This window comes from Neomonachus schauinslandi, chromosome 6, assembly GCF_002201575.2.
Source record: "Neomonachus schauinslandi chromosome 6, ASM220157v2, whole genome shotgun sequence".
Lineage (NCBI taxonomy): Eukaryota > Metazoa > Chordata > Mammalia > Carnivora > Phocidae > Neomonachus > Neomonachus schauinslandi.
In genome coordinates, this window is record NC_058408.1 from 39,698,052 (window position 1) to 39,722,491 (window position 24,440).

At 38.6% G+C, this 24,440-nt stretch overlaps 2 protein-coding genes across 2 annotated transcripts in view; both read left to right on the forward strand.

Annotated features, from left to right (window-relative positions):
- The first annotated feature begins 3,741 nt into the window (after positions 1-3,741).
- LOC110573938 (60S ribosomal protein L32-like) lies at positions 3,742-4,146 on the forward strand. Its single transcript, XM_044916378.1, has one exon. The coding sequence runs from the start codon at positions 3,742-3,744 to the stop codon at positions 4,144-4,146; it is 405 nt and encodes a 134-aa protein (XP_044772313.1).
- An 8,410-nt stretch (positions 4,147-12,556) lies between these two features.
- KCNK2 (potassium two pore domain channel subfamily K member 2) overlaps positions 12,557-24,440 on the forward strand; it is a 225,755-nt gene continuing 213,871 nt past the window's right edge. The window contains exon 1 of the mRNA XM_021682561.1: positions 12,557-12,956. Within this exon, the coding sequence (XP_021538236.1) occupies positions 12,923-12,956 (34 nt within the window). The 5' untranslated portion in view covers positions 12,557-12,922. The remainder of the gene's footprint in view (positions 12,957-24,440) is intronic.

The following is a 24,440-nucleotide window of genomic DNA, read 5'->3' on the forward strand; positions in this document are numbered from 1 at the left end:
TTAACAACCCATCCCTGAACTTCTTCTCCCTTCTAGTTATTGCCCCACCTCTTACCCTCCTTTTACAGCAAAAGTCAATATAATTCTCTAAAAATTCTCCTTTGTTTTCTTTTCAAACTCACTAAATTCAGCTTTTACCAACACTACTCCCCTAAAACTGCTCCCATCAAGGTCACTTTGCTTTGCTAACTGCAATGAGCAATGTTTAATCCTCACCTTATTGACCTGTCAGCAGCTTCTGAAGGTTCATCACACCTGCTTCCTCAGAATACTTTCTTCACTTGATGTCAAGCCACCACACTCTCTTGATTTTCTCCAGCTCAGTCTCCTTTGCTAGAACCTTCTCCCATACCTGAGTACTAGACTAATACCCTGAATTCTAGAGTTCAAACCTATATGCCAATGTCTACGCACCATATCCATTTTGTTGATTATTGGCATCTTCAAACGAGCATGTCCAACCCTGAGCTCCTAGATGTTCCCTCCAACGTCTACTTCTTTACAGTCTTTACTTTTCCAGCTGATGATAACCCCGTTCTTTCAGTTGCGTAGACCAAAAACCTCGAGTTATCCCTGGCTCCTCTTTCTCTCTCATGCCGCATCCAGGTCAGCAGCAAAACCTGTTGGTTCTTCTTTCAAAATACACCCAGAATTTGACTGCTTAAAGCCCCCTCCACTGCTGCCATCCTGCTCCAAGCCTCCATCGCATCTCACCTGGATTGCGTAGTGGACTCCTAACTGGTCCCATTTCCTCGCTTGTTTCCCACCAGTCCATCCTCAGCACAGCCCTGGACTGAGCCTGCTAAACCTAAGTCAGATCTCGTCACTCCTGTACTCAAATGCTTTAGTGATTTCCCATTTCACCGAGAGTGCAAAACAAAGTACTTATGATGATGTAAAAGGTCCTCCATGATCAGCCCTCCATTACCTTCTTGATTTAATTCCTGCTCACTCGCTCCTTGCCACACCATCTTCTTTACTATGTTCTTCAACACTTCAGCCATATTTCCACTTCAGGGTCCTGCCCTGCACTAACCACACTCTTTGTCTGGACTGTCTTCCTCCATGTATCTGCCTCCCTCCCCGCCCCCTTCCTCACTCCCCCCACCTCATTACTCAAAGGTCACGATTCCGGTGGTCCTTAGCTAACATTTCAATTTTCTTTCCATTCTCCCTCTCCTTTTCACATATTTTTTTCTCTCTTTATAACTTAGCACCATAAAACATATAGTCTATTTTATTTATTTGTGTTATTCATTGTCTCTTTTCCACACACGAATATACACTCTATAAAAGTAGAAATTTGTGTCTCTTTTGCTCTGCCCTAGTTCCCAGAGCTGTGCCTGGAACATGGTAGGCAGTTCACACCTATCTGTTAAAAAATGAATGACTGAAAACCTGAGCTCTTAATTTCAAAAATGTACTTACATTCAGCCACAGAATATAAAACTCTTGCATTTTTAACGGAAAGAATTTACATATTTTTGTGATAACCTTGTTAAGGTCTATCCTTCCTCCCACTTGATTGTTAGCCCCATGAGGACTGGGACTGAGTGTTTTGCTCACAATTCTCTGGGGCCAGGACCAGGTAAGGTAAGTGAGGCATGTGCTTCGGGCATAAAATTTAATTGAGGGAGGGTACATCAAGTAATCAAGAGAAATAATATTTTATCAGTAATCAAGATACTATTGTAATACAATAGTTTTTAAAAGTCAAAATTAGTACAAAAATCTGTGAGGAACAACACGTCAAAATTTTAAATAAAGATAAAATTCATACTACTGACTTCCTTTAGCCTCAGTGACCAATATGACTCCACTTTGTTGATGATTTTAACTTTTGGTACCTGATAACCATTTGCTGAGAGAATGAATAAATGAAGGTCATCAAGGGGTCATAGAGTAAGAGGAATCTATCCCTTGGAGGCCTTTCTTTGTGCCTTGGCTTCAATAACTAAAGAAATGAACACTTACCATGTGCCAGGCACTAATTGAAGTGCTTTATAAATATATACATATAATAACTTACTTAAGCCTTCCCCAAAGCCCTATAAATAGTTACTACTATTATTATCCCCATTTTACAGAGGTGGAAATTGAGGTCTAGAGAGATCAAGTGACTTCTGTGAGTTCATACACTAGGAAGTGGCAGAGTTAGCTTGATAGTGACTGTGTGACATCTCCTTGGACAGGAAGCCTGATGGGTCAGCAAGGCACCAGGAGACATTCTAGGAAAAGGGAATCTAAGCAAATTCCTTTTACTGTTATAGAGCAAGTTCACATGGACACCAAAATAAATCATGAAAACAGAGGAAAAAAACAGATGTCACGATCCAAACACTAGGCTAGGGAAACTAATGTGGAATTATTTTATGAAGCATGTCAAACATATGGAACAAGTTACAAAGCAGGGCCATTATAGTTCTGGGTTTTTTTTTTTTTTTTAAGTACCATTGGTTTTGGAAACCAGAGTGTAAGTATAGAAGAAAAGAAAGCGAGGGAAAGAGAGAAATTATCCTATCCTCTGCAGTAGCAGACACAAGTTGCCCCAATAGTTTTCTCATCATTACAGACCTTTAAAAAATGATCTTTTCCGATGAGAAGTAATTCATGGTATTCTTATGGGAGTGCAAGCAATCCAGTAAATTCTAAATGGTTTTGTATAGAAAGAATAGGCTCACAGGTGGGGATCACTTGCTAGAGATTATTTGCAAATCACTTGCTAGAGATTATTCACAGCAAATGCCATTGACGTTAGCCACACTAACTTGAAATCTTTGGTGCAAGGGTTCTGTTGAGGTTTATCCACAAAAAGAAGATTTGCCATTTAAAATGTGTAAGCAAGTTTTCAGAGAATAACGAACACATTTAATCGAGTATAATGTCTATATCCCTTATAGGAGCATGATCTTCCTTTACTTTGTGCAAAATAGTCAAGTTTTATTGCATGTTGTGAATGTTGGGAATAACATGTATACAAGTCTCTGGGAGAGATGTCAAGGGTGAACGAATGTGAGAGGGCTTTCATATTTGCAGTCTCAATCTTAAAACAAATCGTCTAATACTTAGGTAGTGACATAGATTTGAATTACAGCCTCTCAGATGACAACTTCTGGTTTCCCTCTCCTCTTCTCAAACCTTGCCTCCAGAAGCAGACTCCACACAGACCCTGGAGCTGCAGGCTTTCTCTCTTGACCTCCTAAGCTATCCGCCCTGGCAGCTCCACCGGTACATTTAGACTAGAAAACAATAAGAAAATAAATGTATCTCTCCTCAAGCTCCAAGGAGAAATTTATATTTCAATACAACTTCTTTTAAGATGTGTTGTAATAAGGTAAGATGTTTTTTACTCTCCTTGTACTTTTTACCTGAATTTCTGGGGCTCTTTGAAGTCTCAGAGGGGACTGACAGCCCTACATAGTTGTTTTTACAAGACCTTATGAGTGTTTGTCCACCTGCACCATTTTGTTCCATGTGTTCTTGAGAAGTGGAAACAGCTCTTGGTGCAGTTTGGTGTATCTGAGGAATGATTCTAAATCACTAAAAGCTCCAGTGGAAATAACGGAGGCATTTTAAGGTACTGATTTCCAATGGCAAGGGTGGGAGGGATGGGCACAAAATATCATTTATCAGTGTAAGATATAAACTAATTTGGTATCTCTCAACAGGAAAATAGGAGTCAAGGGATCCTCTTTCCTCAGAGCTGCCTATGGAGGTGGCAGCCGTCTCCTACTTGGCATCATGGCCACCCTCGGATCTCTGGTGAAGCCCAAGGTCATTAAAAAGAGGACCAAGAAATTCATCCGGCACCAGTCAGACAGATATGTCAAAATTAAGCGTGACTGGCAGAAACCCAGAAGCACTGGCAATAGGGAGCACAGAAGATTCAAGGGCCAGATCTTGACTCCTAACATTTGTTACGGGAACAACCAGAAAACAAAGCACATGGTGCCCAGTGGCTTCCGGAAGTTCCTCGTTCACAGTGTCAAGGAGCTGGAAGTGCTGCTGACGTGCAACAACTCTCACTGTGCAGAGATTGCTCAGAGTGTCTCCTCCAAGAACCACAAAGCCGTTGTGGAAAGAGCAGCTCAGCTGGCCATCAAGAGTCACCAATTCCAATGCCAGGCTGTGCGGCGAAGAAAATGAATAGACAGACAGCTTATGTGCACGTTGTATTTGTGTTAATAAAATCATAAAACTACAAAAAAAAAAAAATAAAGAATCAGGGAATCCTGTGACCAGACTTCATTGATATTTCTTTAGTCATGCATATGGGTTTGAGAAAAAAATACTAGCTTTATAAGACTGCTTATAAATGTAATATGACAATGAATTTGCAGTCTAAAATCACAAGAAGGCTGAGCGACAGGCATGGCAAACTTATTAAAATACTCTGCTATCAATTAACTGTGTGAACTTGGGCAAGACAATTCACTTTTATGGACCTTTGGTTTTTGTTTTTCTCTATAATTTTTTCTTGGGCATATGCAAGATGAAATTAATAAGTTTGCAGATATAATTTCATTCATTCATTGAACAAATGCATTGATCATCTACATTTGTACCAGGCTAATTACCAGATACCGATGATTCAGTACCAAGCAAGATACACTTGGTTGCTATCCTCTTTGAGTTTACATCCTAGTGGGAAGAGACATACATTAATCAAAAATCATAAAAAATAAAGAGAAAACTATAAATATAAGGACTTTAAAGGGGAAAAATACCTTGAATTATGTAAGCATTTAAAAGGGGGAATTGAGGGCGCCTGGGTGGCTCAGTTGGTTAAGCGACTGCCTTCGGCTCAGGTCATGATCCTGGAGTCCCTGGATCGAGTCCCGCATCGGGCTCCCTGCTCGGCAGGGAGTCTGCTTCTCCCTCTGACCCTCCCCCCTCTTATGTGCTCTCTCTCATTCTCTCTCTCTCAAATAAATAAATAAAATCTTTTAAAAAAAATAAAAAATAAAAAAAATAATAAAAGGGGGAATTGAGCTAGTCTACCATGGGCATTATATTCTGTGCAAGGGATAGTTCAGGAAAAACAAAATGTTTATGACCACATTTTTTTTTCAAAAATAGTTTTATGAGTCACATAGAGAAAATTTTATATTCTTATTTAATGAAATGGAGAAAAAAATTAGTGGCTTATATGAAAACTCTTTACAGGTACGAAACCAATTTTGTTAGGCAAAGGCAAGCTTCTAAGAACGAAGTACGGATGGACCTGTTTTGTGTGAGAGAGAAAATGGGCCGCATTTGTGAGCTGGCTTCAAGGCATGGAATGGGAAGGAGTATGAGGAGTCTAGTGGGCGAGATAGCGGACCGTAAGGCAGTGTGACTGTGATCCTCTCCTGATGCCTTTAGTCTTAAATCTACTCAACTCACATAGTGCTTCAGTGGAAACTGGTGTAGAGGTTGGACTCTGCAATTCTAGGCAGTAGGCCAAGAAACAGAAATACTTATGAATATCAACTGTCAGGAATCTGCAGAAGGCAAGGCTGGGGGCCTTTGGGCTCACAAAGGTATAGCATTGGATTGAAGGTTCACTTCAGTAAGATTTCTGGGGGGAAAGTGTGTCCAGCAGGCATTGGAAGTAGACTACAATTTCAAGTATATGCTATATTAAATAGAAGAATGCCGAAGAGAAAACTGGCCCTGCTTTTTAACTACTGAAATGGTATCTGACGTCTCTGATGTCTGTGTGCATATCCTCTCAGCCTCACTTCCATGTGGGCTGATCTCATGACAACAGCATCTTCTCTTAAGTGCCCATTTCTTTCTACAGCCACTGGCGGAAGCCTGCTCTCATCAAACCCTTGTTTGTACCTACAAGCGAGGGGGTTGATGCCTCTGGGGGCATTGCCTTTACTTAGAATATGCATGCTTTTATTTAGAATTGAGCAATAAGAAGGATGAAAGCAAAATCATTTAAATAGGCTGTATTGTTTTGCTAAGCTGTGAAAATATAATACAAATGGTGTTACGAGTTTACTTTATCATCCACCCAATGTGACATAAAATAGCACACATGTAAGAACTGCCAGGTGGACATTTATTTTAAAATATGCTGCTGCTATTAGCTGAGCAATTAAAGCAGAGCTTTGGTTTCAGGCCTCACCACATTTCAAAAAAAAACATTTTAAGGTGAAAGTCTTCAAGGTGCTCTTCTCATTTATATGTAATTTCGAGATTCTCAAACCCTATTTTCCTAAAGAATCAGTGTTGTTACTGATCATTTCCCAAAGTTTATGGCTGGCATCTTACAAAGTTCGTATTTATTACCCTTGTGTAAAGCTTTTTTCCACTAGCAAAAAGCAGAACAAAACCATAAAAGAACCTCTGGGATTCATAAATTCTTCATATTAATACTTTGTGTCGTAATGTCACTGTACAGTGCTTAAGGATTTTATGTGGTATGGCATTTTATGCAGAGTAGTAAAGGGAAATAAATGACTATATATATGATAAGTCATATATATCTCTATATAATTATATATAACTATATATTTATATATAAACCATATTTGTAATAATATATATAATTATATATATACATACACAGATGTCCTTCCCTGGATTCCCTTGAAAATTAAGCTTGACACAAGGTTTAAGTGCCAATGCTTTATTGGGAAGAGAATCCCAGGGTAACTAGAGTGAGAAAAGAAGAAGTGTGGCAGAGAGCAGTGGGAAGCAAATGCAAGATGATGTGTTAGCATGCTGACCACTACTTCACAAAGACCCACAAAGAGACAGCCATTCCATCAGCTGTGCACCTGCTTGACCATGTTTGGCATTGTTTGGACAGACAGCATGGCAAAATCCTGCACCTAAAAGCCCATCTGGGGAAAGAAGTGAGATGATATTTATCTGACAGCTCTCCTTCATCTTCTGCTTTCAGGTGGTCTCAGTTTGCTTCATGGGAGTTGACTCATCAATACTAAAGAAGTTCTATCACCTGGTCCCTTTGGCAGCTTTGGGGAAGCCAGATCCTATTCCATGTGATATGTGCTTTCGTTTCTAAGTCTGGAAATAATGGGAGGAACCAGGACTCCAGACATGTTGTTTGTTTGGCCTCAGATATAAAATCATGCTTCAGACTCCAAGATCTATCAGCAGTTGAGATGGAAGAAGTTGCTGAGGGTCTGGGAAACAGGTAGAGCCAAGAGAATATAGATAGGGGCATAAGATGTGTATAATGCAACTCAAATATATGTATCCAGACACAGCAATAGTATTAACATAATATACAGTATAATGCATTCTCAGATTTCTGCACTGAAGGAGGAAAAAAGGTATGTATAAGTTTCTATGGGATAGAATTTAAAAATATGCTGAGCTTTGGAGTGGGTATTTGTATTTGCTGAGATCCAAGTAAAAGTCTGAAAACAGAGTAATGAAGATGTCTTTAGGAGATTTGGCTTAGGAAGCTAAAGAAAACCACCTTTACCTGTTCATCTCTCTTTTGCCCTTAGGATTTCACTTGCAGTAAAATCATGTTTATCTGGAAATAGACAAGATGGTCCTCCAAAAAAATGCCAAGAATCAGATGCCTTCCCAGGAAGAGATGTCCTCCCAGAGCAAAAGAAATAGTTAGGTCTTTGGGTTTCAAATATCTTCCCTCCAGGCTGCCTATAGAAGTAAACGAAAAGAGGTAAGAAGCCTGAACAGTGCAAGTAAAGAAGTTGAATCAATAAACTTGAAATCCAGAAACCTGCAGTGTGGATAATAATCTTTCAGGTAAACAAGACTGAGAATTATAAGTGCTTAATTGTAAATATATTTTCTAGATGCTATAGGAAGAGATCTGTGTATGAAAAGTGCATTCTAGAAATCAACAATGTGAGGGATCAAAATAAAGTATACTTATAACAGAAAGTTATTATGTAATAAAGTCACAGGTTAGTTGATTTTAAAAATAAGGGGCAATTAACTTTGGAGTGAGATTATGGAAGTACCCACTAGACTTCCATATAGAGAATGGAAGAATAAAACTCTTGAAACTCAAAAGCTTTCAGGAGATAAAAATATCTTTGGGAGCCCTTTAACTGTGGGTTTGGTACTCTAGAATGATTCAAGCATTTCTGCATTACTTATTTATATTCTAATTGCAAATCATTTGTTCTAATTTGTTAATGTAGGCCCTGAATACATGAATGTGGAGAATCTGTTTAAGATAGATAGAGATTGCCCCATGGAAATGACACCTCTACATGTGGAATTGCAGACCAGTGGCCTGTGGGGGTAAATCATGCCTGCAGATATTTTTCAAAGGGTTTTAAAAATCAGGAAATATTGGGTAACATTTTAATGTATGACCATACTAGATGTTCAGTCTTCTGAGGCTGAAAGTGTTGGTTGGAAGTGTCTATTGGCTAGAAGGGTCCTCACCTTGATGCAAGGGTACCCTTGATGCTGGTGCTCTCCCCATTCCTCACTCCCATCACGTCCATGCCTATCATTCTTGTCTTCTGTGGGCAATTGTAACTGCTCTCCTACTCAAACAACCATCTTCAAGAAAATTAATCCAGAGAGATGTCACCCAAGTGTTCATCTTTTAACTTGTTGTTAGTGTTTGCTAACTTTGGTTTCACCGTGCTTGGTGGTTTTGTTTGGCTCTTATGTGCTCCTCATTGCTGTCTCTGGCCATACTCCAACTCTGCCTCTGCCACAGCTGCCATGTTGATGTGTTGCCTTTTCTTTCTTGGGACACTTTCCACCTACTCCAGTTGGAGTTTGGTTTCCCTCTTCTTGCTTGGTACCGAAAGTGAACTCTACAACTCTTATGTTTGAGTCACACTGATATCCATCGAAGTGATTCAGTATGACTGACTCTAATTTCAGTGGACCTGTGGTAGATAGCTTGCATGAGTGGCCCCAATTTTCCATGCTTCCCTGTATCCACATTCTTTGGGAGTAGATACCCCCCAAGACTGAGTCCAGGCTTGCTTTGTATCTTGCTTTGGCCAATGTGATCCTAACAAGTTGACCCAAACAGAGGCTTTAAAATGCACTTGCACATTTCCACCTCCTCTCTGATTGCCTTGAAACCATACTCAAGCTGGCCTGAGAACTTACCTAGGCTAGCCTTTTAGAAGGACATGAGAGATATATACAAGTAAGAACACAAGACGAGCTCAGTGGTCCCAGCTGGGGCTTTCCCACATCACAGCCTGCAGTCAGCTGACCTTCAAACACATTGAAGAACCCAGACAAGATCACAGTGTCACTTACCTGACTTGCAGCTGATGCACAAATGAGTCCAGATGAGACCAGAATTGTCATGCTGACCTGTACGAAAATTAACAATAATAAATGCTTATTGTTTGAAGCCACTTGAGTTTTGGAGGAGGGGTGTTACACAGCAATGACTAACTGATATGGTGTCCCAGTAAGTGAGATTTTGGTTGAGTTTAGGATGTAGTCTTCTCATGAAAAATGAATCTATGTGTGGGAAGAGCTTGAGTAGCTACACACTTAACAACATGCTAAGAAAAAAATATTCTTATATTTTGAAGTTGCTCAGAAACAACAAAACAAAGAAAATAGTTGAAGGGTTGCTTTGGGGTAGGTTGTTTTGATTTGGAAGAATGTAAACATGTCTCATCTAAAAATCGAACATGTTTGTGTTGTAAATGGCATTCCAAACCCATTTCCACATAGGTAGGGGACCTTGGGCAGACATACAGAAGCAATTTCCCAACAAACCATTGCCTTCACTGTAACTTTGGAGTCTCTGTGCAGAAATGTGAGTAGAAATAAGTGCATTAGGGACCTCAGAAGGTTTGGCAGTGCATTTTAGATGCTTATCTGAGCCACATGAGTTAGGAATCTGGGATGGAAAGCTCCTAAGAATAACCATTCTCACGAAATTTCCAATCCCTCTTGTTTTTGGCAGAATTTTCAATTCCGTGGAAATGGCTCATGTCGCAAGACTTCTGTGTGGTGCTGGCCAGCACCAGGAAGAAGAGCGGCCCAGGAAGGGAAAACCAAACCAATGTAGCTGCATGTTTTCACGCCTTTGAAAAGGTTCGGGTTTGGCTCAAACCAAGAAAAAGCACTTGGGGTTTTTATTTTCTGCCGGCTCCTTCAAATACCATTCACCTGACTCATGAAGCTTTGAACATCAGGAGGAAACAAGGGAGTGAATACATTTCCAATATTCCTCATGTTCAGACATACTTTGAATGAGGCTTCCTCTTAACTGGGAGAAGAAACAGAACACAGAATACCGCTGGAGCAAGACGGACTCCTACCGAACAGTCTTTGCTGAGGGGCAGAGTGAAATGCTATCTGTGAATCAGTCAATTCATTATGTGCCAGGAATTAGGTGATACCACGGTGCACCAGAATTCGTTCCTCCCCTTAGATGGCTCACATGGTCAAGTGTGGGGGGGAGAAAGCTGGACCAAATTATCTTGCCCATTCTGAAATTTCACTGGAATTTTAAAACCCAGCAATGCCCCTCATTTGTGTTTTTTGAGAATAATTTTGCTCTTTCACTATTGCATATGCTGATGCATGGTCTGGAATGTCCTACCACCTCTTGTCTGCCTAGCAAATTCCAATCGTCTCCCACATGCCGCTCAGACATCAACCTTTATCTTGCCAAACTTAATTAACCACTTCCTCATCTTTGCTATCTCTCTACGTTGTACAAATTTATATTGGTGCATTTAACATACAAAATTGTGTTCTTAGCACAGTGCCTGGGGGCATAGTAGATGTTTGATAAATGGAAATGGATTGCATGATACACCACCGTACAAGCTTTCCTTTCCAAAATACACGAGGCTTCCATCAACATTAGCCTCTTCCTTATCTCTTAACCCCATGCTAATCACCCACTCATTGTTCCCAACTTAACTTTCATCCCTGCAGGTTCCACACACCCTCTCCATCCTCCAGGTCACTCTCTCAACCTCTTATGCAAACATAAAAGGTCAGCAAATGCTAATGATTAGTACTCTTCCACCAGCTGGTCTAATTCTAAGGTGCTCATTTAAAGGGATCTTAACTTCTGGACTCCAGCAACATTTAAAGCACTGAATTATTGGACATCTAATAACATGGTAATATTTGGATTTATAATATAGAAGCTCTTTCTCATGAAAGTAAAACAGGATAAGGATAATCTGATGTCGTTTATTTATCAAGCTGCAAGGGGCTGGCTGGGGACTTGATCAGATGATAGCATGAAATGGTACTAATGAAGCAAAGGTCAGGGTCCACATCTCTGTCTGGTCCGATTAGCATTATTGTTTTTCACATTTCCCTTCCCTTCCTCCCAATCTCAGCCAAGTCTCCTGCAATTTAGAGCAATTGTGCAAAGGGGTTCCTGAAAAGAGAGGACAGCAGGGGGTGGGGGCAAAAACCCACTCTTATTTCTGGAAAGTCAACTGACAGTTTATATGCTCTTGCGTTGTATGTACATGTGTGTTTGTGCACGGGAGGGTCATTGTTGGTCTGTGCACAAGTGTAAGTGTCTGTCTACCTAATATCTCCCTTTCAAACGATTTGAAAAGCATTCATTGTTTGAGTCAGATGGAAGGATTATGTTACTTGAATACTGGTATTTAATGTACATTATCACATTTGTTATCATATCAAAACCAGATGTTTAAAATTTGGGCTAGAAATTCCATAATACGGATTGTATTACCTCAGGGTCACCCTACCACCTAATGTTCACTGCTCAGCTGTATTTTGTTATGGCTTTAATAGAGCAATAATGTGTTTCCACAAGTCTTAGTCTGGTATTAGATGACATGTGGGCTAATTTTGGTGGGTTGAGCAGACTGGTAGGGGGTTATACAAACCAGAGCAATTTGCTTTCCCAACAATAAGAAAATACATGAGAATTGTTGCTAATAGTCAAGGCATCTCTCTCTCTCTTTCTCTCTCTGTCTCTCCCTCTTTCTCTCTCTCCCACCTTACCTCCTCTCTTCTGTCACCCTTTCATTATTTATCATTGTCTTTCATTCTTTATTGTTGGTTCCTTTATTTAAAAAAAAAGTCATTTTTACTGTCTCCACATGTCCCTCAAAGTTCTTCCAGACACAGAATCTACCTCCAATTACTTTCTTATCTCAGCCAAAGCTATTTGAAACCTTCCTCTTATTTGCCTTTCTCACATGGCTTCTGTACTGATAAAATTAAAACAAGCAAGCTCAGAAAACTGATAGCATTCTTGATTTAAAAAAAAATTATAATCAAGGCAATTTAGATAAGGTTTAAAAGAAAGAAAGAAAAGCCTCTGTGGAAGCAAGCCAGAGATTCATCTGTTTGCATTAATAGGTTCCAGCGATGGTAGTACAGGCACGGAAAGCCCATTCGCCACTGCGCTTAGCAAGCACATGAGCTTAAAAATAAACTTTGACAATGTAGATCTCTTTGTCCTTTCAGGAATGGAAAACATTATGTACTTCAAAGCATACTAAGCCTGATTTTAAAATATAGTTGGGATACTGTTACCGTGGCAATTGGGAGGGTCTTCAGGAAGCACACAGTATGTGGAGGCTTCGTGGGCAATAGTACTCAAGCCACAGACTAGTGAGAATAAATGACGCTGGCACATTTTAACAGGCTCTTTCATGAGGAAGAAACGTCTGTCTTTTAAGCTCCCTGGAGCAATCAGGATCTAATTCCTCGTTTCAATCAGGGAATTTCTTTCTGAACCAAACTCCTAAGACAGAGTATTTGAGTAGCACATTTCACTGGCGTACAGCAGTGTTGGTTCATTTTGGAGGGTTTTTGGACAGGAAATCGATCTACAGGGTAACTTTCACACAAGAAAGGAAACAGTATGGGACGATGGCTTGTTAGTACAAGGGACTCTGTTTTGGAAATTACGGACAAGAAACCTTGGTGGAAGAACGGCATTCAAGATCAAAAGCATGATGACTCCTGATGAAAACATCCCCAAATGATGAACCCACAAGCAAAAAGGAACTTCTACTGTAAGTATCTTAGCAAGAGTCAAGTACCTCATTTGTTTTCAAAATTTCTGGAGTACGTGGGGTAGATTTCCAAGCGAGTATTTGATGTAGGGAGTCTTCATAGACAAGTCTGTAATTAAACTCATTGGGTGGTTCCAACAGAGGGTTAGTTACTGGAATTTTTTCCATGACCTTGCAACACTGAAATAAATTACACGTTCATGTGGGCATGTTTTACATAATAGACATGTTATATCAGGCTTTTATTGTGTGATGTATTGATTCTGGCAATGCAAAGTTGATGAACATAAGTATCTACACATTCCATTACGTTTGGACTCTGGTCATTTAAACTATCTTTGCTTTGGTTTATGTCTTGTAATCAATTTTTCCACATATAGATTGACACATGTTATTTGCAATTTACTCAGAATATTAGTTATATAGTTATTTCCTCAGTGAATCTTATTTGTTTACTAGGGAAGAGATAGCTCAGAATCTTGGAAATGGGGAAGAAAAGCTATGATAGTTTACACTAAAACTTGGGAACTGAGACTTCTTTGTTCATTTCTATATTTATTTGGTTAGTAGTTTTGTTTGAAAAATTATTTAGATGTCTCTATGTAAGAGATTTTTTACTCCATAGGAATAGGATTATGATCTTGGAAATGTGAATCAAGTTCTTCAATAGCATAACTCTATGTAAATATTCAACATAGCTAAGTCCATCTTCAGTGCCTGGCAGAGTATATACTTAATAGATAGTTTTTGAATGTATATATGCTGGTGTTGGGTAATAGGACAAATGCCTTGAGTGTACAGTAATCATTTCATATCAGGATTCTACTTTATTAACTTATCCATGAATGTGATTGAATTCTGTTTAACAGGAACTGCATAATGAGGTTACATTGCATTACTACCTTCAATAAAGAATTTCTTTAAAAATCAAATTTCTCATCATTTTCTATTCTTGGTTGTTTTCCTTTTCAAATACAAGAGTTCAAAAACTCGTTGTTTATTTGAAGGGATATAAAGTTTTTGGAGCAATTCAGTGTATAAAATATCAGCTGATTTCCAATTAGGATGTAATTTCCAGGTGTTAATTTGTAGCATTTGTAATTAGCTATTTTGGAGCCCCCTCTGCTGAAGATTGGTGGGTAAGCCAAGACATTGGCCAAACCCTCAAATGGGGGAGATCATTTTTTAGGCGTAAGGAGCATGAAAACAAACCGAGAGGCAAGTAGATGAAGAGAATTTTGGAGTCAAACCAAGTGTTCCTGGAGTGACAGGAGAGAAGCAGAAAACACAGAGAAAGGCACTCAATGGAAGAGAGCTAGAGAGGTAAGGCAGATTTATTAGAGCTGCCATTTCTATCTTCTATGATGCCAGATAACACTGTTGTGGCTCTCTAATTTTGTTCTAGATCACTTGCCATAGATACTTGTTAAACTGAATGCATGTCCTTCTGCTACTATAAGTAGCAAGAATGCTATACAGGTGATTTTACCACATCTTGTTAGAAGTGGTGGTAGGATCCTTTGGGTAGGAACTGACAGGAAGTGTAACTAAGCAACAATTATCATCAAGGTAAAATACTTTGGGGGTAATCATATATAGCATTTGGATAAGCTTAAATTATCCCACTAACAGGTCAGTTCTGTCTCCTACTTAGAGGTATATTTTACATATAATTTATACAGGCAGATCTGTCAGAATATAATTCTCATTAGAATAAGATATTCTATAGGAACTGTTTGGAAGCTCTCTTAAGAATTAGAAGGTTTGTTGATATCATCTGCACAAACACTTTTTCAGGGTAACATTATCTGGATTTATTATGTAGAATTCTGGGAATTCAATCAAGAAATGATGCAATATTAGAGAAGTCCTAAGGCATAGGATTATTTAATGAAAGCCAGTCAGTGATATATGGTAGAATGATTAAGATTTTGAGGATTATCTTCAAAAGGAAGATGTCAGCTTAGAACCCCTCCGCCCTCCAGAATGATTGGGATGTAGTTACTGATGACAAATTATAACTTGAATTTTTATGGCGTATTATAATTTTTTTCTAGTTAGTTGCTTGACATCAGAAAGATCTATAGCCAGAACTGTTCAAGATTTGCTGTACCAAGAAAAATGAGCTCCCTGCCACTGGTGATATGATACAGATAAGGAGATTCAAAATGGAGGGGAAAGCAAGTATTTGGAGTCAGACAAATATTTCTTGGAATTCCAGACCCCCTGCTTATAAACTATGTGACCTGGAGAAACTCTAAGTTTCTGATTCTTCATATATAATATGGAGTTAACAATTCTTCCTCCTTAGAATTACTACTGTAAAGATTAAATGAGACAATTTGTGCCAAGCTTGGCCTATAGTAAGAGTGCAATAGGATGGCTAAACTACATGAGCTCTAGGGGCCTTTCTGACTATGTGGTTCTAGTCATTCTAGCTGTTTAAAATAAACTAGATTCCTTAACACTACATCAAAAACTAATGATGTAATGTATGGTGATTAACATAACATAATAATAATAAAAAAAATAATCTAAATTCCTTGGTTGTGCTAAATGCTACCCAAAGATGTGACTCGATAGAAATATCTATTCTTCACTTAGTGGGCTCCTAATATACAAAAATTGTTAAGCAAAACTTCTACAAGTGCAATGAAAGAATGAGTAAGGCAATCAGAATGTACAAATCGAAAATAATGAAGTTTTTTTAGATGATTTAGATGTGTTAGGTGGTAAAATCAATTTGACCGTCTACAGTCCTCAATGGTTAAGACAGTGGAAACACTGGATTGGCTATCACTAATTAATTTCCCTTCCGTCCTGTGTCTAATCATCTTAGGGAACCCACCGTAATCAGCATAATCATTCTCAGCAGATATGGTTTTTTTCGAGAGTTTAAGGACTGGAAATGTTCATCTTCAAGATATTTCCTATGACATCTTTCTATAGTGCCTGCAAAAACCAAAGTTTGATGTGGACAGTGTATTTTGATGATTTGATTTATTGTGTTCATTTGTTACAAGTGCAAAGCACTTGGCAGAACCATCATTCTTACACTACTGCTTAAACTGGCTTAAGCAATGTTTCCACATCACAGATATGAAATAACAATCTAGCTGTCAGATTTACTAAGTGGAAAGTCACTATGTATTTGGGAGAGTGTCAGTAGTGGCTATTAAAGAAAGTATTATCTTGCATCTATATAGTGCCATTTTCTTTTCAAAACATTTTCATATACATTATTTCACTTGTTCTCACCCTTAAAGCAGAGGGTGTTTACTTCTTCTGCTGTATAATACGAGTAATAAAGCAGAATGAAGCAGAATAGTCTAAGGAGAAGGTTGAATATGGAGAAATGAGACTTTGCATCTAGCATAATTTGTCTAATGGTTTTAGGATAATCTCTGATTTTTATCCAGAAATATAGAATTCATCTGCTTCTTTCATGCTTTAATGGGAGCCTTAAACTGAAGCAGTAATTAACACTTACCTTGCATTGTGCCTGCCCCAGAGACCCAACCAGGTACACACAGAGCAGACTTGGGCAACTAGGTCAACCTCAGTCAGGTGTGCAGAAAAACTTGAGTTTCTGCAATTCCCTGTCTTCTCCACTACCAATATATACCAGACACTTCAAGAGAGTAAGGATATTCATATTTACTCATTTATACTTTTTATTTTACAAAGGAGTCAAGGCTACAGTTGTGATCCTGGCAACCTTGCTTGGCTGAAATGATATGGATCTGGACAATTGGACTTTATACTTTTATATTATTTTATGTATATTATAGATATTATTATTTATATAATAATTATAATATAATATGATATAACTATATGTGTACCAATTAACAAGGTGACGACGTCAGGTAAAACTCTGCCCCATAGCTCCTCAGAGGCTGGTAAGCTACATCATACAGGCATAGATTTTGAGACTCAGGGCATAGTTCTATCTGTTGACTCGAATCTAGTAATCAGAAGCTTTCCTTGGTATGACTGAAGATTTTAGCCAGCAGGAACCACAATTGATAAGTGCAAGAGAAAAACAGAAAAAAAACTATATAGCAGCAGAATGCAACTATCTCACAGTTAACCACTAGGTGATTTTGAAATGCAACATGTTGATTTTTTTCATATTAGTAGCTTTGGGTGTGCAAGACTCTTTTAGCCCAGTTCCTCATTTTCTTTTCATTTCAAAGGTTAACATTGCCACATGTTCTGTGCAATAGTTTTGGTTGGTGGTATTTCATGAAAAATGTAGGCTTAAAGAAGAAATCGTGGAATAGAGGGCTTTGATGCATTTGAATGGAATAGAATGAAGCTTAGAGAAGCCCTTCCCTTGTTCTGCATGAGCATTGCTCAGATAGTATTATCCTGATCATTCCTTCCTCCTGTGAGACAAATGGCATTTAAGTTAGACTAAGTGCAGCAGAGCTAATAGAGATGTGATTACCGGTCATCACATAGTATGATGCCAAAGTGTTTTGTTTTCCTCATGCTGTTTTCCCCCTTTTGAAACCTGAGGGGACAGGTCAAGATGAATCGAACAGTCATGTGCAAAAGCCACCAATTTCTTTTCACACCTTGACAGTTTAGAGTTCTGAGTAGTGCAGTCCCGAAAAAGTTCTTGCTTCTTTGCCTTCATGTTTTTAAGATTTGTTTTATTTTGAGAAAGGTGTAGGATTCTCACTCCTTCAGGGTGAGATAATCTGCTCACTGAACACAGCTTTTTGTTTTGTATGTATTTTTTAAGTTATTTAAAAATCCACATGAAGTAAAATTCACTAATTTTTGTGTGCGTAGGTCTGTGAGTCTTGTTACCAGCGCCATAATCAAGATAAAGAACAGTTCTTTCACCCCCAAAATATTCTCTCCTGCAGCCACTTTATCGTGGAAACTCCCTCATGTCTAGGTCCTGGGACCACTTACCTGTTTTTTGTTTCTATAGTTTTGCCTCTTCCAGAATGTCCTGTAAGAGAAATCATAAGCTTGCAACCTTTTGAGTCTGTTTTCTTTTACTTAGCAGAATGCATCTGTGATTCATCCCTGTTGTCATATCTATCAATACTTTGTTTCCCTCTATTGAGGAGCAGTATTTTATTGTACCAGAGTGTGTTGATTTATTCAACCAATGAAGAACACTCAGGCTGTGTCCAGTTTGCGGGGATTCTGAACAATGTTGCTCTACATAGAATTTGCTTTAAACACAAGTTTTTGTATGAATATAAGTTTTCATTTCCCTAGCGTAAATGAATACCTAGGTGTGGGATTGCCAATCATATGGTAAATGTAAATTTCCAGAGTGACTTTACCATTTTGCATTCCTACCAGCAATGTATGAGATTTGTAGTTACTCGGCCTTCCTGTCCGCACTTGGTATTGTCCATTTATTTTTTTGTTTGTTTTTATTTCTTAACAATTCTAATAAGTGCATCTAATAAGATGCAATGGCATCTCATTGTGGTTTAAGACATTGAGCATCTTTTCTTTAAAAAAAAAAAAACATTTTATTTACTTATTTGAGAGAGAGAGAGAGCATGCAAGAGCAGGAGGAGGGGCAAAGGAAGAGGGAGAAGCAGACTCCCCACTGAGCAGAGAGCCCGATGCGGGGCTCGATCCCAGGACCCTGGGATCATGACCTGAACCCAAGGCAGACACTTAACCAACTGAGCCACCCAGGCGCCCCGAGCATCTTTTCATCTGCTTGTTTGTGATCTGAATATCCTGTTTGTTGAAATGTGTTCAAATCTTTGTCCATTTTTTTACTGGATCTTTGTTTTCTTATTGTTGGTTTTGAGAGTTCTTTTAAAATTATGGGTATAAATTAACTTGTTGGATTTGTGATTTGAAGACATTTTCCACTCTCTGCTTTTCATTTTCTGAACCATATCTTATAGAGAAAAAGGTTTTAGTTATGATGAGGTACAACTGATCCATTTTTTCTTCTCTTATGGATCTCTTATGGATCAAGCTCCTAGTGTTGTATCTAACAATGCTTTTTCTAACCCAACTCATGAGAATTTTCTCTTGTGTTTTCTTTTTTTTTAATTTTTTTTTTATTCTTATGTTAATCCCCATACATTACATCATTAGTTTTAGATGAAGTGTTCCATGATTCATTGTTTGTGCATAACACCCAGTGCTCCAAGCAGAATGTGCCCTCCTCAATACCCACCACCAGGCTAACCCATCCTCCCACCCCCCTCCCCTCTAGAACCCTGTTTGTTTTTCAGAGTCCATCGTCTCTCATGGTTCGTCTACCCCTCCGATTTCCCCCGCTTCATTCTTCCCCTCCCGCTACCTTCTTCTTCTTCTTCTTTTTTTTTTTTTCTTAACATATATTGCGTTATTTGTTTCAGAGGTACAGATCTGAGATTCAACAGTCTTGCAAAATTCACAGCGCTTACCAGAGCACATACCCTCCCCAGTGTCTATCACCCAGTCACCCCATCCTTCCCACCCCACCCCCCACTCCAGCAACCCTCAGTTTGTTTCCTGAGATTAAGAATTCCTCATATCAGTGAGATCATATGATACATGTCTTTCTCTGTTTGACTTATTTCACTCAACATAATACCCTCCAGTTCCATCCACATCGTTGCAAATGGCAAGATCTCGTTCCTTTTGATGGCTGCATAATATTCCATTGTATATATATACCAGATCTTCTTTATCCATTCATCTGTCGATGGACATCTTGGCTCTTTCCACAGTTTGGCTATTGTGGACATTGCTGCTATAAACATCGGGGTGCACGTACCCCTTCGGATCCCTACTTTTGTATCTTTGGGGTAAATACCCAGTAGTGCAATTGCTGGATCATATGGTAGCTCTATTTTCAACTTTTTGAGGAACCTCCATACAGTTTTCCAGAGTGGCTGCACCAGCTTGCATTCCCACCAACAGTGTAGGAGGGTTCCCCTTTCTCCGCATCCCCGCCAACATCTGTCATTTCCTGACTTGTTAATTTTAGCCATTCTGACAGGTGTGAGGTGGTATCTCATTGAGGTTTTGATTTGGATTTCCCTGATGCCGAGCGATACTGAGCACTTTTTCATGTGTCTGTTGGCCATTTGGATGTCTTCTTTGGAAAAATGTCTTTTCATGTCTTCTGCCCATTTCTTGATTGGATTCTTTGTTCTTTGGGTGTTGAGTTTGATGAGTTCTTTATAGATTTTGGATACTAGCCCTTTATCTGATATGTCATTTGCAAATATCTTCTCCCATTCTGTTGGTTGTCTTTTGGTTTTGTTGACTGTTTCCTTTGCTTTGCAAAAGCTTTTTATCTTGATGAAGTCCCAATAGTTCATTTTTGCCCTTGCCTCCCTTGCCTTTGGCGATGTTTCTAGGAAGAAGTTGCTTCGGCTGAGGTCAAAGAGGTTGCTGCCTGTGTTCTCCTTTAGGATTTTGATGGACTCCTGTCTCACATTGAGGTCTTTCAACCATTTGGAGTCTATTTTTGTGTGTGGTGTAAGGAAATGGTCCAGTTTCATTCTTCTGCATGTGGCTATCCAATTTTCCCAACACCATTTGTTGAAGAGACTGTCTTTATTCCATTGGACATTCTTTCCTGCTTTGTCAAAGATGAGTTGACCATAGAGTTGAGGGTCCATTTCTGGGCTCTCTATTCTGTTCCATTGATCTATGTGTCTGTTTTTGTGCCAGTACCATGCTGTCTTGATGATGACAGCTTTGTAATAGAGCTGGAAGTCCGGAATTGTGATGCCGCCGGCTTTGCTTTTCTTTTTCAACATTCCTCTGGCTATGCGGGGTCTTTTCTGGTTCCATACAAATTTTAGGATTATTTGTTCCATTTCTTTGAAAAAAGTGGATGGTATTTTGATGGGGATTGCATTGAATGTGTAGATTGCTCTAGGTAGCATTGACATCTTCACAATATTTGTTCTTCCAATCCATGAGCATGGAATGTTTTTCCATTTCTTTGTGTCTTCCTCAATTTCTTTCATGAGTATTTTATAGTTTTCTCTTGTGTTTTCTTTTTTCAGAAGATGGTAATTTTATGTTTTACATTTTAGGCCCGTGATCAACTTTAATATTTTTTATAAAGTAAGAGGTGTGGGTGGAGGCATATATCTTTTGCATGTGAATTTCCAGTTGTTTTAGCACCATTCATGGAAAAGACTATCTTTTATCCATAGAATTGCATTTGTAGTAGTATTAAAAGTCAGTTCACTATAATTTTGTAAGTTTACTTCTGGACTCTCTATTTTGTCCCATTAATTTATGTAGTATACTTTCACTGATACCATACTGTCTTGATTAGTATAGCTTCACAGTAGGTCAGGAAATCATGTAGTGTGAGTTCCTCTAAATTTGTTCTTCCTTGAAGTTGTTTTTTCTACATTGTTTACTTTTCTATATAAAATTTAAAATCAGCTGGACAGTATCTACAAAAATCCTGCTGGGATTTTGATTGGGATAAGTGTTAAATCTATAGATAAATTTGGGGAATGTTGACATCTTACTAATATTTGAGCCGTTTAATCCGTTTGTTTAGTTCCGCTTCATTTTTATCCTCTGTTTTATAGTTTTCCTCATATAGACTCTGCACATTTTTTGTTAGATTCATACTTGGGTATTTCATTTTTTGGAGCTCTTGTAAATGATACTTTTAAAGGTTTCTGTTTCTACTTTTCATTACTAGTATAGAGATATGTGTTATCTCATGGACAAAGAGCTTGTATATGTATATACAGATATGTGTATAGAAAGCCTACAAACCAACATGAATATGCCTAACAATCAAGTAGAAAAAGACCAAACACACACACAGGAAAGCAAGGATAAAGTAAATACAAATGACTTTTAAAAATTAAGTTCAATTTCGCACACAGGAAGAAAAGGGGAACACATCTGGGAAATCGTATGGGAAATATTTTGATATCTATGTTATCAAAGGTGTGGGAAAACAGATGCTTTTATAAATTACCAGTGACAGTTAGAATTGGTGCAACCTTTATGGAAAACACTTTTGAATGTATATGAATATTACTGATGTACATAATCTCAGACCTAACAATTTTGCTTCTAGTTCATTCTACAGGTATGTAGATGGATGATGTCAGATGTCTAAGGGTATTTACTACAATGTTTCTTAATTGCAAAACATTGGAAATAATGTAAATGTCCATTATCGTGGATGTGGTGATAGAAATTATTGTGTGTGCACATTGTTGTATGGTTGTGGGAAAAAGAATAAAGCAATATAATATACACTCATAAAGAATGTCTCAACAAGACCATAATGTAAATTCCTCATTAGAATATAACCTTCATAACTAAAGTGAATGCTCCACAGTGCAGATTTTTTGCCCTTTAATTCACTGTTGTACCTAGAATAATCTTGGTACATAGTGGGCTCAATAAATACTTATTAGATGATTTAAGTGGATATACAAAGAAGAAGAAAGCAAGATGCACGATATTTTGAGTTTGAGGTGTCAAAAGTCTAGGAGGTGGAAGATGCCCAGTGAGCCATTGGAAATATGACTCTTGAGTTGGAGATAAAAATTCAGAATTGTTAGCTAAATCCTTGGGTGAAGCTGCGAAAGATGTGGAGAGGTAAATGTGTTGAGAAGGGGCTGGGCGTTTCTAAGTGTGTGGCATCAATTTATAATCGGCAAATGGAGAAAGAAGAGCCAGAAAGGAAGCTGAGACTGAGCCACACCAGAGGTGGGAATCTGGGGAAATGGTATGTTGAGCCAAAAGAGGGACTTCTAAGAGAATGGTCAACTGTATCAAATGCCATAACCGATGTAAAGATAAAGGGCCAAAAAAAGGCTAAAGTGTGTTCTTTGGATTTGGTAGTTAAGAGAGTAACTGCCATGGCGTGCTCACAGCTGGAAGGCTGGTTGAGGTACAGAGAAAGTGAGAAGTGGTAAGGCTATTGAGGCGGTGAAGTAAAAGGAAAGTGAAACACTAAATCACTAGTGTTTTAGGTGTTCGGCCATAGTGGAAAGGAAAGAGAGAGGGAGATGAAGTATCTAATAGGAAAGTTTATGTCTTAGTTGCCAGAAAATTTAGCTCAATTTTTATGTTCATAGTAGGGAGCCAGAAAGAGGGAGAGATCAATCTATGATGGATGGGTTGAGGTTCTGGATGTGCAGAGACAATACAGTCTAGCTTTCTGAAATAAATGCTTTGATAAAAGCATTGGCCAATGGTGAGCAGTAGAAACAAAGCTGTTTACCCATGGTAGAACAAGATTTTTATGTATATGAGGAGTGGTGTTCCAAGCCTGGGAATGATGTATACAAAGATAAAATGTGCACTTAGGACTCATGGGACATAGTTATAATAGAGATTTGGTTTTTGTATTCTGCAGTCTTTTTAGAAATGTCCAGTAAGGCTAGTCCTCTTCTTGTTCTGCAGAGAACAAGAAGAGCCCTACTCCTTCTTAGGTAATAAATGTGCCTAGGATCCCAGGAAAGGAGGAAATGGGTTGGCTATCACTATAGAGCTCTATCCTTTTGAGTAGATAGAACAAGAGGGAAAGACATTCCCGACAGGAAAAAGTTCAAGAAAAGTAAAATATTCAAAGTACTTGTTTCATAACATAATGTACTTTTCCTTTATAGCCCACATGATAGTTATATAAGTTTATTTATGGGATTATTCTTATTTATTTAATGTTTCTGTTGGGTATTGGGTACATATGGGATTTTTAAAAAGAGGTCTGTGGGGACGCCTTTGTGGCTCAGTTGGTTAATCAGCCTCCTCTTGATTTCGGCTCAGGTCATGATCTCAGGGTCATGGGATTGAGCCCCACATTGGGCTCCCCACCCAGCACAGAGTCTGTTTGTCCCTCTCTCTCTTCTCCTCCCCCCACAACAATGTGCTCTCTATCTCCCTTTCCCTCTCTCTCTCTCATGCAAATAAATAAGTAAAATCATTGTTGTTGTTGTTTTTTAAAGGTCTGTGTGGGAAAAAGCAGAGAAAAGCAATAAGTCATCTGATGGTTCTGCAAACAGGAGAAACTCAAAATAGTTGACAATAATTACTGACAACATGGCAGGCCAATTTGAGAACATCAACTGAAACTTGTAGGGGTTTTGCCCAATCCAGTAGCAGTTAAGTGAAAAAAGCTCATGGTAAGATCTAAAGGGTGTAGAGCAGAGGTCTAGACCCAGTGGTGAACTCTCAAAATCAATAAGCCTGGTCTCCCTTATAGAACTGATTGACTTGTAAGCTCACACTTTGAAACACTTCTTTTAAAAAATAAAGCACTTTATCTATTTGTTCAATGAATACCCGTGGAAAGCCTCAAATGTATTGTTACTTGTAGAATTGCAATTAAATAAGGATTGAAAATAAGAGAATATAATATGTAATGAGTATATGCTCTGATAATGTATGTATAGTATAATTATTAAAAATAGGTGGGGGCGTCTGGGTGGCAGAGTCGGTTGAGCATCCGCTCTTGGTCATGATCTCAGGGTCATGAGATCGAACCCTACGTCAGGC

Coding starts and splice junctions, on each gene's coding strand:
- LOC110573938 (XM_044916378.1), top strand. CDS start 3,742: ATGGCCACCCTCGGATCTCTGGTGAAGCCCAAGGTCATTAAAAAGAGG.